General features: G+C 40.7%; 1 protein-coding gene across 4 annotated transcripts; it reads right to left on the bottom strand.

Moving 5' to 3' along the window:
• Positions 1 to 267: 267 nt before the first annotated feature.
• LOC106974912 (zinc finger protein 665-like) lies at positions 268 to 15194 on the bottom strand. Of its 4 annotated transcripts, XM_053210921.1 has the most exons (4): positions 15136 to 15181; positions 14480 to 14572; positions 10435 to 10600; positions 268 to 2931 (listed from the first exon to the last, which is right to left on the bottom strand). In XM_053210921.1, exons 2-4 carry the CDS (start codon positions 14492 to 14494, stop codon positions 629 to 631), a joined length of 2484 nt encoding a protein of 827 aa, XP_053066896.1. In that variant the 5' UTR covers positions 14495 to 14572; positions 15136 to 15181; the 3' UTR covers positions 268 to 628. The 4 variants fall into 4 exon arrangements, with proteins under 4 accessions (XP_053066896.1, XP_053066895.1, XP_053066893.1 ...); XM_053210920.1 differs by having other exon boundaries at positions 14480 to 15194; XM_053210918.1 differs by lacking the exons at positions 14480 to 14572; positions 15136 to 15181 and having other exon boundaries at positions 10435 to 10879.
• Positions 15195 to 15210: the final 16 nt, after the last annotated feature.

Here is a 15210-nt window from a genome sequence, read left to right as displayed (position 1 = left end):
GTGCCCCAACGTTATTTGGAATTTAATTAAATAACCCTTCAGGAGAACTCAGACATTATCTTCTCCACTATGAATTATCTGATGTGTAGCTGATTGTAAGAAATGGTTAAAGAAATTATCACATCATTTCATTTTTAAGGTTTCTCTACAATATCAACTCTCTGATGAATCTTAAAAGTCAGACCATTGTCTAAAGGCCTTGCCATTTTCAATACATTTGTATGTTTTCTCTCATGGCCCCTAAGGTAAACATTTTAACATCTGACAAAAGTTTAACACATTCATTATATTTGTATGGTTTCTTTCCAGTAGGAGACATTACATATGCTTGATCTTTGGATAAAAGCCTTGCCATACACTTTACCTTTTTGTGGTTTCTTTCAAAGATGCATATTCTGGGGTCTAATTAAATGTGAACCCTGGTTACAAGCTTTGCAAATACATGACTTTTATATGGTTTCTATTCAGCATGGCTTCTTTGATGTTGAGTAAGTCTTGAACACACATTAAAGGTTTTACTATAAACATTATATTTGTGAGGTTTCTCTTCACTACAGATTCTCTGATGATCCCCAGTACTTGATTTTTGGACAATAGCATTTCCACACGTATTGAATTCACAGTGTTTCTATTCAGTATGCATCTTCTCATGTCTAGTAAGGTTTGCAAATTGAGTAAAGGACTTGCCACATTCATTGCATTTGTAAGGCTTCTCTCCAGTATGGATTCTTCGATGCCGGACAAGGCTTGAACACACATTAAAGGCTTTGCCACACTCATTACATTTGTAAGGCTTCTCTCCAGTATGAATCATCTGATGTATGACAAGGTTAGAGGACTGGCTAAAGGCTTTGCCACATTCTTTACATTTGTAAGGCTTTTCTCCACTATGGATTCTCTTATGTTGAGTAAGGCTTGAACCCTCCATAAAGGCTTTGCCACACTCCTTACATTTGTAAGGCTTCTCTCCTGTATGAACTCTCTGATGAATTATAAGATTTGAATATTGACTACAGACCTTGCCACACACATCACATTTATATGGTTTCTCTCCAGTATGGATTCTCTGGTGTCTAGTGAGGTGTGAGATGCAGTTAAAGGATTTGTCACACTCATTACATTTGTAAGGTCTCTGCCCAGAATGAATTCTTTGATGAAGGGTGAGATTTGAGCTTCCTCTGAAGGTTTTCCCACATTCATTACATTTATAAGGTTTCTCTCCAGAATGGATTCGCTTATGTCGAGTAAGGCTTGAATACTCAGAAAAAGCTTTGCCACATTCATTACATTTGTAAGGTTTCTCTCCTGTATGAATTTTCTGATGCCGTGAAAGATTTGAATTTTGACTATAGCCCTTGCCACATATATTACATTTATATGGTTTCTCTCTGGTATGGATTCTCTGATGTCTAGTAAGTTTTGCAAATTGGGTAAAGGCTTTGCCACATTCTTCACATTTGTAAGGCTTCTCTCCACTATGGATTCTCTTATGTTGAGTAAGGCTTGAATGCTCCATAAAGGCTTTGCCACACTCATTACATTTGTAAGGCTTCTCTCCTGTATGAACTCTCTGATGAATTACAAGATTTGAATATTGACTACAGACCTTGCCACACACATCACATTTATATGGTTTCTCTCCAGTATGGATTCTCTGGTGTCTAGTGAGGTGTGAGATGCAGTTAAAGGATTTGTCACACTCATTACATTTGTAAGGTCTCTGCCCAGAATGAATTCTTTGATGAAGGGTGAGATTTGAGCTTCCTCTGAAGGTTTTCCCACATTCATTACATTTATAAGGTTTCTCTCCAGAATGGATTCGCTTATGTCGAGTAAGGCTTGAATACTCAGAAAAAGCTTTGCCACATTCATTACATTTGTAAGGTTTCTCTCCTGTATGAATTTTCTGATGCCGTGAAAGATTTGAATTTTGACTATAGCCCTTGCCACATATATTACATTTATATGGTTTCTCTCTGGTATGGATTCTCTTATGTCTAGTAAGTTTTGCAAATTCGGTAAAGGCTTTGCCACATTCTTCACATTTGTAAGGCTTCTCTCCTGTATGAACTCTCTGATGAATTGTAAGATTTGAATGTTGACTATAGACCTTGCCACACACGTTACATTTATATGGTTTCTCTCCAGTATGGATCCTCTGGTGTCTAGTGAGGTGTGAGATCCGGTTAAAGGATTTGTCACAGTCATTACATTTGTAAGGTTTCTGCCCAGAATGAATTCTTTGATGATTGGTGAGGTTTGAGCTTCCTCTAAAAGCCTTCCCACAATCATTACATTTGTAAGGCTCTTCATTATTATGTGGTTTTTGATGTGTAAGTAATGGAGGATGAATAAGAAATTTCCTGGATTTACTACAAATGCTAATGTTGATATTAGAAGGAATTCTTTGGAGTGGTGAAGCAGAACTACTGTTGATCAACCTCTCAACTTGATAACATGCATGAATTTTCTCTTCAGTTTGAAACTTCTGAAGGTCAGTCAGATGTGACTGAAACCTTAATCCAATCCCATTTTCAAAACATTTTATATACTTGTTTCCTGCACAAGTTATGTTATTTTCTAGTTTTAACAAATAACTTTTATATGACTTCTCGCATTTGTAAGATTGAGAAGTACTTTTCCTTACAGAAACATCCTGTTTTAGAGGGAAAACATTCCAGGAGATGTTATGCTGTTGATCTCTTCTACCAGTGAAACTGTGGTTATGGGCTGCAGTTACTCCTTTGTAATTTGTTTCATTATATCCATAGCGACTCTCAAACTCATGTGTATTTTGCTGGACCTCTCTGAAACCCAAACCCTTGATGTCATTTCTTTTGTGTCTTTCCAACATCAGTGTTTGGAACAGTTCTTCTTTGTTAATATCCTCTTTTGTTGATAATTCCTTAATCACACTTCTAACAGAAATATCTGAAAGATATAAAGAACCATAGGTTTGCTATTAACTAGAGTTGTAAAATGAATATTTTACCTTGAAAACATAACATTATGCCAAAAGTTATTCTTAGATAGTTCTAAAACTTCTCAACCAACGTATGCAAATATTTAGGAATACAAAGGGAATTGGATTCCTCAATTAAGAAAGGGTGTTTACACATAGATAAAATTATTTTCAGGAAAGCCTACTTCCAACACCCTATGATCAAACCACTCAGAGTATTTACATAGGCCCTGAAACAAGTAGTATCTTTCTGTTGCCACCCCAAAGTACTCACCATTTGGCAGTAGATATTTGGGTGTCTCATATTTGAAGAAAAGCAATATTATATTAATGCACATACACTGTAAAGGTACCTAACTATTTAGGTACAACAATAAAGGCTAAAACAGAGCATTGGTAATATAATGATAAATAATCTTAATTTTTTTTAATGTACGTTTATTTTTGAGACAGACAGAACACGAGCAAGTGAGGGGCAGACAGAGAGGGAGACACAGAATCCAAAGCAGGCTTCAGGCTCTGAGCTGTTAGCACAGAGCCTGACGCTGGGCTCGAACTCACAAACCACAAAATCATGACCTGAGCCAAAGTTGGACACTTAACCGACTGAGCCACCCAGGCACCCCAATGATAAATAATATCTTAACAAACTTCTCTAATAAATAAATGGCAATTCACAATTACAAAATAAAAACAGCTCTGAGAAAATGAGGCAAACTTGATAAAACACCATTGTAAGAATAACAAATATTGTTCTGAATTTCTATAATAAAACTATCTATATTCATGCAGACATTAACCACTGGTACATGACAGTCATAATACATAATGGATACTGAAAACCATTATCTGTAAATCATAATAAAATGAATCTAACATTTTTAGAAACCCACAGTAAATCTAGAAGATAAATAATAAGCAAACACAATTACAAACCATTTCAATCTGTGGCATTCTAAAGACTTCTTCCGTCAGAACAAAGAAAAAGGCTCCTATTTCGGAAGGAGTACGTACTATGAGCATTGCAGTCAAATGTTCTACCACTGAGCTATACCCCCACCATATGAGAATTGAAACATATGTTAAGAACCACTGATGTTTTCACTATCTGGTTCAGGTATATACATATTTTAAGATAAAGAATTTGGGAAGGCGATCAGAAATCAGAATTATGATTTCATACTTGCAGTTAACTAACTAACAACCAATAGAGCTATTTCCTAACTATGAAACAACACTTAATTATGCAATTCTGCAATTATGAAATACATGTACTAGAGGGGCGCCTGGGTGGCTCAGTTGGTTAAGCGACCAACTTCGGCTCAGGTCATGATCTCATGGTTCATGGGTTCGAGCCCCGCGTTGGGCTCTGTGCGGAATGCTTGCTTGGAGCCTGGAGGCTGCTTCAGATTCTGTGTCTCCTTTTCTCTCTGCCCCTCCTCCGCTTATGCTCTGTCTCACTCTCTCTCTCAAAAATAAATAAATGTAAAACAAAAAAAAATTTTTTTAAAAAGAAATACATGTACTAGAGTATGTGCCTCGAAAATTTACTAAGGCAGAGACAACATTGAGATGAGACAAATTACAAAATGAATACAAACACAATACCCTGCAGGCAAAGGTCAATCACGTAAGAGGGATTAAAAAATATTAGAAAAACAAAAGTAAATTTTCAGTCCTTGCTATATGCTATACAAAAATCAAAATGTTCTCACAGCATTAACATATTTAATATTCTTGAGGTAAATCATCACATTACTTCAGGTAAAAACAATGGGCCCATGGTGTTTATGTATCCAATACTAATTCACCCAGAAAGTAAATGTGAAAGCCAAAACTTGAACCTGGGCCTGCAAGCTCAGAGCACAGGTCCTTGAGCACTAGACACCGCTGCCCACCCCAGGAAGTAAGCAAAAGGGCATAATAAATCCCATCAACCTGCAGAGAAATGCTTCAGGAAAACTATGGGAATTGAGTTGTGTCACTAATATTGTTACTGACTCCTCCCTCCTGGATAATGGCATCTGAATCATCACTCCCTGAAAGTGTTGATTTAGAGAGTGACCAGGAGTGGTGCTATCCTGAGCAAGATGTCCTCTGGAAGAGTATAGATCTTTATACAATGTGGGAGAAGGGGTAAGGATAGGGTTCTCTGAGGAGACTTGGATGTCCAGGGGCTCAACAATAATACGCTAATAAAGGAACAGCGTGCTCCATCCAGATCAATGAGCAATCTGAGAAAAGGTAGAAGAACAGAGCCTATGCTTGCAAATTTATGAGAATACAATTGTGCTGGGACAGGACAAATCTTTATCTTACAAAAAGACATGAACTGATTTATCAAGTGGCACAATACTGACCCATTCTTCAGGAAATGCACTATGGGTGTGGCAGGGGTGGGGCAGGGAAGAATGAAGAGATTAGAAAGGCAGTCGGTATGATACAGTGGGAGGAATATAGGTTTACCTTCCAACATTTGCCTTAAAATTTATCAAATTGAATATCCTTGGCTTTCTGTTTATAAGCATATACTCAAAAGAGTCCTACATACATATTACATCAGACATGTACAAAAAATGTTCTCAACAGGTATCAAAAGCAAAATTCTTAGGGCGCCTGGGTGGCTCAGTCAGTTGAGCATCTGACTCTTGGTTTAGGCTCAAGTCATGATCTCATGGTTCATGGGAATGAGCCCTATGTGGGGCTCTGTATTGACAGCATGGAGCCTACTTGGGATTCTTTCTCCCAGAGAGAGAGGTTCTCTGCCCCTCCCCACTGTGTGTGTGAGCTCTCTCTCTCTCTCCAAATAAATAAACATTAAAAAAAATAAAAGCTAAATTCTGGACATGGCCATCAAGGAGAGAATGGATGAATTCATTCCAGGTACACATTCAGATGCAAAGAAAGTCTGTCAAGAATTCAGCAATGGAGGGTGACACATGGCAAGATGATGAATCCCTGGTAGGGAAGACAAAGGGTTTGTTAGGAGGAAACAAATTTAGCAGCAGATTTTTGTCAAGTTCTGAACTTGGGGGGATGTGGTTAGATTAAGCTAAAAAAATAAAAATAAGGGGAGCCTGGGTGGCTCGTTCGGTTAAGTGTCCGACTTCGGCTCAGGTCATGATCTCATGGTCTGTGAGTTTGAGCCCCGTGTCGGGCTCTGTGCTGACATCTCGGAGCCTGGAGCCTATTTCCAATTCTGTGTCTCCCCTCTCTCTCTGACCCTCCCCCGTTCATGCTCTGTCTCTCTCTGTCTCAAAAATAAATAAACGTTTAAAAAAAATTTTTTTTAATAAAAATTGAAAATATATATATATATACCAACCAAATTATTTATATATTTTATAAATAGAAATTTACCAATTTTGGCATGTTAGCCTTTTTGAGGCTAAGTATCTTTGTTTGTTATATAAAAATAAGAGTGCTTCTTTTGCACTCTCCTCTAGTTATCTGAAATCATATATTTGGATCTCTTTACACAACTGCTGGCATAAAGAGACATGAGGTAAAGGATGCTCTTACTATAGGTATTGGTGGATATATAGTTATTATGAATCAGTGGAAATTATGTGTACTTAGCCAAAATTAATAAATTCTGATTTCATGAACAATTATCACAGCCTAGGCAACCTCAAGGGGAAAATAATGACTCACAGTGCGGAATGGATTCTACCGAAGGGCAATGTTAGTACCAGGTGACTGTACAGAAACAACTTGTGGCAGTGCCACGCAGGAGGCAGATGTGCAGAGAGGTGGTTAGCAATGTAAGCAGTTGACTGTAGCCAGGGAACTGCAGAGTACTGACAGGTGAAAGTCAATGAGGACCAGGTGAACTTTTTGTGGAATGCAGTTTAAAAGATGAAGATCAAAACAGCCTTCAGGTATTAAGCAAAGAATGTAGTTTCCAGAACATGAAAAATTTGGTGGAAAATTCCAGGAGTTATAGAAGCAATAGTGGTGAGGATGTACATGGAGTGGAAGAGGTTGGCTAAATTCCCAATAAGATAAAATGAGACATTCAAACATTAGTTTAGTATACCAAGATGTACATGATAAATCTAGAGAGGGAAATTAATTATCAGAGTAAAGCAACTGGGGGTGACTGGGTGGCTCAGTTGGTTAGGTGACTGACTTTAGCTCAGATCATGATCTCACTGTTCATGGGTTTGAGCCCCACATCAGGCTCTGTGCTGACAGCTCAGAGCCTGGGGCCTGCTTCAGATTCTGTGTCTCCCTCCCTCTCTGTCCCTCCTCTCTCTCTCTCTCTCTCAAAAATAAATAAACACTAAAAAAATTTAAAAAATAAAGCATTTGTACCAAAATAGAAAGAGTCAGTAAAATTCAAATAAAATCCAAGAAGTTGTATGTATGCATGTATTTATTTATTTTGAGAAAGCAAGAACACGAGTGGGGTAGGGGCAGAGAGAGGGAGAGAGAGAATCCCAAGCAGGCTCAATGCCTGGTGTGAAGCCCAATGTGGGGCTCAATCTCATGACTGTTTAATCAATCATGACCTGAGCCAAAATCAAGAGTCTGATGCTTAACCAACTGAGCCAACCAGGTGCCTCCAAGAAGTTGTATTTAGAAAACTTAAATATACTATAAAAAAAAAAAAAAAAAGCAAGGTATCCTATATAACAAATTGTGGCAAATCAATTTAATGGTTTCTGGGATGAACAGTAACTTAATAAAAAAATATTTTCTCAAGATATCCAATAGTCCCACTTTAGAAGTTCCATCAATTTGAGAAAAGGGTACTTTAATAACAGGTAAATCAGGTGAAAGAGAAATAAAGGGACTAAGATAAATTTTTCACAAAATTAGGAGTTTGAATAGATTTTGGGGAAACTGCTGCTGAGCCATAACTCTCAACATTCAAGAAGCAAATCTTATAAAACACATTTAAAAATATTTATTACTTGATCCAGCAGCCCACAAATCACAGATATAAAACAGAATTCTGAGTGTCATCAAAAACATATAATCAATGATTAAATTTTTGAAGTTCATTTTTTAAAAATGTTTATTTATTATTGAGAGAGAGACAGACACACAGACAGTACAGGCGGGTGAGGAGGCAGAGAGAGAGGGAGACAGAATCTGAAGCAGGCTCCAGGCTCTGAGCTGTTAGCATAAAGCCCAACAAGGGGCTGGAACTCACGGACCGCGAGATCATGACCTGGGCCAAAGTCAAACGTTCAACCGACTGAGCCACCCAGGCGCCCCTAAAGTTCATTTTTAATATGTACATGGAAACGTAGATAATGAAAACTGCTGTGGTTTAAACATAACAAATTAGAAGTTAAATGGAGGCATAATATTGTACACCTAAAACTAATACAACACTATGTTAACTACACTAGAATTAAAAAAAAAAAAAATGGAGGCATCATTTAACTTCAGAAGTTCCCTCAAGATGGATCACAATCAGGGACACCTGGGTGGCTCAGTTAAGTGTCTGACTCTTGATTATGGCTCAGGTCATGATCTCATAGTTTCATGAGTTCGAGCCCCACGTCGGGCTCTGTGCTTGCTCTGCAGAAGTTGCTTGGGATTCTCTCTCTCTCAGTCCCTCCCCTGCTCATGCTCCCTCTCTCTCAAAATAAATAAACTTAAAAAAAAATCATTATTTGTTTGAAGGAGAGTAAACAATGGTGCATGCCAGGGGAAAAATGTGACATGAACCACAGTTTGGCCAAAGCCTCATAGACACACAGTTGTGACATTTTCCTTTGGATAAGTTCGTACACCTTTGATTGCTGGGTCAAAGGGAATGATCTTTAGATATTTGATCAATATCGCCACACTGCCCTTGAGAGACAGGGTGACACCCCACCAACAGCAGAAAGATAACTATTATCACTGATCAGTCTGGCTATCCTGATACTTTCCATGTCAGCATCCCTAGGACTTGCTGACCACTCCACTCAGTGGCATAAATGGGCACTTCCCGTAAGTAGCAGGACAGCACTGTAATACATTAATCAAAGCGTTCTTCAAAAATTGTTACCCGCTAAGCCCCCTCCATAGGTAAGTCCACCAGAGGTTGCCCATCATCTAAAAGTGGGTTATCAGAGCAGATAAAGAAGCTATTTCAGACCCTAGGAAAACAAGTTTCACGGGCAAAATTGCACTTAGGAAAATTGTACTTAGGAAAATACGAAATCTTGAAGAGCCAAGTTTCATCTGCATCCCTAGCCTAGGCAGAGCGCTGGAAGGACAACAAGGCAAGATAACAGAAGTAAAGGAGTTAGATTTTATAGGGTCTTTGAGAAGACTAAGGCACGCTCCCCACATAGGACTGGGTTTCAAAGAGACGATCTCTCTGTCCACTGTCTTTACGGTACTGATGACCAACAATCTCAGAAGAGCCACCCCACTGCCTGATTATATTCTTGATGTGTGGCAACAGCAGGTCTGACAAAATGGCTATGAGGCCTTGAGGCAGTCCCACGAAGCCTTGGGGCCCAAATGCAATGGAGGAGCACTCAGTGTTTTCCTATCTCGTAAACAGTTCTCCCAAACACAGGAACTGAGGACGAACCCTGGACAGGTCCTGGGGCCAGGACTACAGAGGAACTGATGGATCGGTTGGAATCAGATGGAATCAAGTATGGGAGGAGAGACCACAGGAACGAGGGTCCCCGTGACATAGCCCTCCTCATCCCTCTCAAAGCCTAGGGCCCAAAAAGGTCACAGTAACCAGATAATAGTGTTGTAGGTCATGATAAAGACTCTGCCTCTGTCTCTGCATCAGCTGGGACACCGTCAGAGGGTTGGAGGATAATCCAACTGTACGACAGAGTAATGGGGGAGATTTCCTTTGCGTGCTCACAAGTACTTTTCTTTTCCCAGACCTCTCCTTGTTGGGGAGGGTTTCTCAGATAATATTTGACAAAGCAGCTTCATCTCTGACTGTCTCAGCTGTCACCAGCGTTCACAGCTTTGACACAGATGTGGAAAACCCACTTGGTTTTCTCACTATTTTCATCTTGCCCTCCAGACCCCTGGGCTCTGTCCCTGGCTCCAAAACAGAGATAATATTCAGGTCAGAGAGATTCCTGCTTATAAGAAATGAAAGTTATGTGCTGGGGTTTTTCCAGAATATAATCCCAGCCCTTAGTTCATCTGAAGACAGAAGATGTTACACATGGGTCTACACTAATTTCATCCACTGACTGCCTTCTTCTGCTTAAGGAACATTTTACATATATAGCCATCTAGCTCTCTTCTGAGAATTACTGGATCAAAAGCATGGGAGTAAAACTAGGGAATCCGGTATTTTAAAATTTTGCTGTACGGTGTGGTGATTACTCAGGTGGTGGAAGCAATACTAATCTAGGGAGGAGTGGGCAGATAATCTGAAGAAAGGAGGAAATGAAAATCCAGATGCCACTTCATAAAGCTTTCATTTCAGAGTCAAAACAGCTTTGATCACAGTCAGGCAGGGCAGAGGATCCCAAGAAACTCACTAGGGCAGATCCCAACATCTGGACGCACTTTATCCACACCCAGGGAGACCAGGTTCCTGTAGTTCTCCAGCATCACGTCCCTGTACAAGGCCCTCTGAGCGGGGTCCAGGCACTCCCACTCCTCCTGAGAGAACTCTATGGCCACGTCCCTGAAGGTCAACAGCACCTGTAACAAGAAACACATTTGACTAAGAGACCATGAGGAGAGTTATTATCTTCATGCAAATTATAAGAGAAAGATGTAAGGATTGATTTGGTGGTAGTGAGTTTTTTGACAAATCAGTAGAAGATATTTTTGAGCCAGTCATATAGCCCTAATTTTGTGTTATTATACTTCTCAAAGAGAGGACATACATCCACAAAGTCACTGTGCATTCTGCAATTTTGTGAACAAAATACATAAATTAAAAAGTTCATCACAAGGTGGACTACACAGAAGTGTTAGATAGTATATTTTACACATTAATGATTTCTCTGATGAGCTACGCTATGAGTAGTGTCTTTAGAGACTACAAAATTCAGAGACTTTTAAGAAAGTCTGAGATCTAAGAATGTGAGGATTGTAAGAACAGAGACAAAAAGTTTTTGAACATTTGTAATGTGCTACATATTATTCAAATGGGTATTATTTTGGGTAGTAACATTAAAATTTTTTTTTAATGTTTATTTCTGAGAGACAGAGTACGAGTTGGGGAAGGGCAGAGAGAGAGAGAGACAGACAGAATCCGAAGCAGGCTCCAGGCTCCGAGCTGTCAGCACAAAGCCTGATCCGCGTCTTGAACTCACAAACCATGAGATTAGGACTTGAGCCAAAGTCAGACGTTTAACTGACTGACCCACCCAGGCACCCCTTAATTTCGGTAATAACATTAGAGAAATATCTGTTCCTGCCTTATAGAGGAGGCAACTGTCACAGAGACTCTAAGAAATTTGCCTTGGGTCAAATAGCTAAGAAATGGCAGAGCTAGAACCAAAACCAGGTGTTCGGAATTTAGACTTGAACCTAGAGTCCACAGTTAAGTAACAGAAGCAGCATTAAAATTACACTGAGGGGTGCCTGGGTGGCTCAGTCCGTTAAGCGTCCAACTTCAGCTCAGGTCATGATCTCACAGTTCATGGGTTGGAGCCCCACATTGGGCTCTGTGCTGACAGTGCAGAGCCTGCTTCAGATCCTCTGTCTCTCTCTCTCTGCCCCTCCCCTGCCCACATACTCTCTCTCTCAAAAATAAACATTAAAAAAAATTTTTTTTTTAACGTTTTTATTTATTTTTGAGAGAGGGAGAGACAGAGCATGAACAGGGGAGGGTCAGAGAGAGGGAGACACAGGATCTGAAACAGGTTCCAGGCTCTGAGCTGTCAGCACAGAGCCCGATGCAGGACTCGAACTCACGGACTGCGAGATCATGACCTGAGCCGAAGTCGGCCGCTCAACCGACTGAGCCACCCAGGCGCCCCCAAAATAAACATTTTTTAAAAAGTACATTGCTAGCAGGTTTTCTAAGTGAGAAAGCATGAAGAATTCAAAGCTGAAAACATGGACCTGCATATAATGTCGTTATATATGCACACACATAGTACATTACTATTCTTACCACTGTTAATTTACTAATGAGTTAGTGCAGAAAAAAACTTAAGGCCATGAAAAGTATGTAAGAACAATTTTCAAAGGCTAAAATAAATATAAAAGTTATTTATGGGGGCTCCTGACTGGCTCAGTCAGTTAAGCATCTGACTCTTGATCTCGGCTCAGGTCATGATCTCAGTTTCATGGGTTCAAGCCCCATGTCAGGCTCTGCATTGGCAACTCAAAGCCTGCTTGGGATTCCCTCTCTTCACCCCTCCCTGTTCATGCTCTCTCTCTCTGTCAAAAATAAACATTTTTAAAAAGTTATTTATGAAACAATGTGTCTTTAATACACACAAGTTTTTTTTTTTTAAATGTTTTTTAACGTTTATTTTTGAGAGAGAGAGAGAGAGAGAGAGAGAGAGAGGGAGAGACACAGAGTTAGAGCGGGGAGGGGGAGAGCGAGAGGGAGACACAGATTCTGAAGCAGGTTCCAGGCTCTAAGCTATCAGCACAGAGCCCAACATGAGGCTCAAACTCATGAACCATGAGGATCATGACCTGAGCCGAAGTCGGATGCTTAACCGACTGAACCACCCAGGCGCCCCTCACATCATAGGTTTCTGCTTGCATACATGCACACACACTTAAACACACTTTCATTAAAAGCAGTTGTCTCAGACAGATTTGGGGGATGAATTTTTCTAATCTATCATTTTTTTTACTCATCTGTATTTCAGTATTTTGGGTAAAATAACATTCAGAAATTGTACTTAATTTTAATGAGGTTGTTGTTAACATTATTCTTGTATTAACCTAGTCATAAAAAAATAGAAAACTTGACCTTTTCCACTAAATACATATATATGTAAATATCAAAATTTTGTCCATTTAAATATAAGCCAAGCATAGTATATCCAATAATAAAACAATGATTGAAGATTATAAAATGCATTAATGTTCTACATCAATTTAATAGATTAAGATAGAAAAATGTTTTGAAAGCATTAGATCTTTGAAGATATTATTGGATAATTAAGTCATGCTGAATAAAAAAATCAGAAGTGTCATTAAGCAAGAAAATTCTAGTAAACATCACGATCGGCAGTAAACAGAAGCATTTCCACTAAAACTGAGGCTGACACAGGGACATTATGGCTCCTGCCATTCACCACTGCACACAGTGCCTGTTCATTGGGAACCATGTGGGATCCATGCATCTTCAGAGAATGTTTTTTTTTTTTTAATGTCTATTTATTTTTGAGAGAGAGAAAGAGAGTGCTAGCAGGGAAGGGGCAGAGAGAGAGGGAGACACAGAATCTGAAGCAGGCTCCAGGCTCCAAGCTGTCAGCACAGAGCCCGATATGGGGCTCGAACCCATGAACCGTGAGATCATGACCTGAGCCGAAGTCAGATGCCCAACCAACCGAGCCACCCAGGCGCCCCTAGAGAATGCTTTAATGAGGATCTAAAAAGAACAAGCTGTCTCTATGTATACTGGCACAAAAACAACTCCAAGATCTGTGTATGGAATAAAATAGCACAATATAACATTCACTGAATAATTTTAACTAAAATCAACTAATGCTGGTAAATGCATTTTTATAAGACTTGCACTTAATCTTGCACAGAACAAAAGTCAGCGTGTGATGATGGAGGGCGTGACAGGGAAGTTTTACTTCTTAGTCCAGAGTGTGCAACACTGTTTGGAGTTTCACCTGAAAACAAAGATATATAGCATGTGATGTTTAAAACAAATTGGTGTTCAGTAACAACTGGTGGGGCCAGAATTTGCCTCCAGGCACTCTGACGACAAAGACCAAGGTTTTTGCTTCACTGGAATTGCTGAAACATTTTTACGTCGAACACCTGCGCAAAAGCCCCAGGGTGAACAAGGTCTTCACGGGATGGATATGGTTTGAGTGATTTTAAAGAACTTACTGGTAAAACAAATTACACAATAAAACACCCTTTATCATTGTTATGTTTCAGAACTTTCCATTCCAATCCAAATCATTACTATCTCCGAGCCAGAAACACGCCCATTCACTTGGTTAGTTTCAAACGCCTTGTAAAAGCAGGGACAACAGGTTTCCCCTCTTCAGTCTTCTTTTCCAGCTGTTCCTGCAGGTTAACTGGGCACACAAATGTACAGTTCTTCTTAAAGCTGTCCACAAGGAACTGACGGCGCGTTCCTATGCAACCCCTAAGACAATCCCCTTTGCCAACCTCACTGACACCAAGCTTCTGATCCAAACCTAAGCATGAAACCTTCCTCCTAGATGACCCCCAACACGGCCTCTTCACAAATTCCACGTCTCCGGGTCACCATGCGGGAGGAATGGAATCTAAGTGACGATGAGAGGTACTGAGACAAGGTCTGGGGGAGTTCCAGCACACGTGTGAGGCAAGTCCCTCGAGAGAACATTACCAATTTCAGTTAAGAGACACAGAAGAAACAACCAAGAATGTGACTGTTACCTGGGAACGACTCATTTCGACCTCCTCTTTCTTTCCTGTTCCTCGGGGCTTCTTTCTCGGATAAGATCAGTCTTGAGAAGTGAACCCTGAGTGCTGAAAATAGGCTGTTTCATGCTTAGAATGAACAAACCGTCTTCCGGTGAGACAACCACACACAGAGGTAGAACCTCAACACGGGAAGGGACAGGGCTCTGCCGCCCCAGGAGGAGCCCGAGGAGGGGATCGTGAACGCAGAGGCGAGCAAAGGAGCGAGTTCTTCCTTTTCTGCAGAACTCGTTGGCCTGCGGAGTGGCCCACGCGCTCTGCTGCTGCAGTGGGACCTGGGCTGGACTGACGCTCCCCTCCAAGCCACAGACCCGGCCCTGACCAAACACCGCACAGAAAAGAGCCCCTCCCCTCCCCCAACCCATTCTTGGACCAGGGACGGAGGAACAGGACAGTGAAGCACGTGAAGCGGCGGAGAGGCTGTAAGCGGAGCCGGACGCCGGGACGCGGGGCTACCGGGCCTCGGAACGTCTCACAGCCACGCCGGGACTCATCGTGAGCGGGAGGGAGAGAACGGTAGTTGTAGCCACCAGAGAACCTCGGAGTGGAGGACAGCAGGCTGTGCTGCCTCGAAACACGGGTTTGATACTGGGTATCCCAAATTCACTCACCGGAGAGCTTCTGCCCGTCAGCTTGATTCACTTCCGGGTCTGAAGGAAACTGCGCACGGCGGCCTGGAGAAGTAG

The sequence above is a fragment of the Acinonyx jubatus genome, chromosome E2, assembly GCF_027475565.1.
Source record: "Acinonyx jubatus isolate Ajub_Pintada_27869175 chromosome E2, VMU_Ajub_asm_v1.0, whole genome shotgun sequence".
Taxonomy (NCBI): Eukaryota; Metazoa; Chordata; class Mammalia; order Carnivora; family Felidae; genus Acinonyx; species Acinonyx jubatus.
This window is presented reverse-complemented; position numbering and strand designations above follow the sequence as displayed.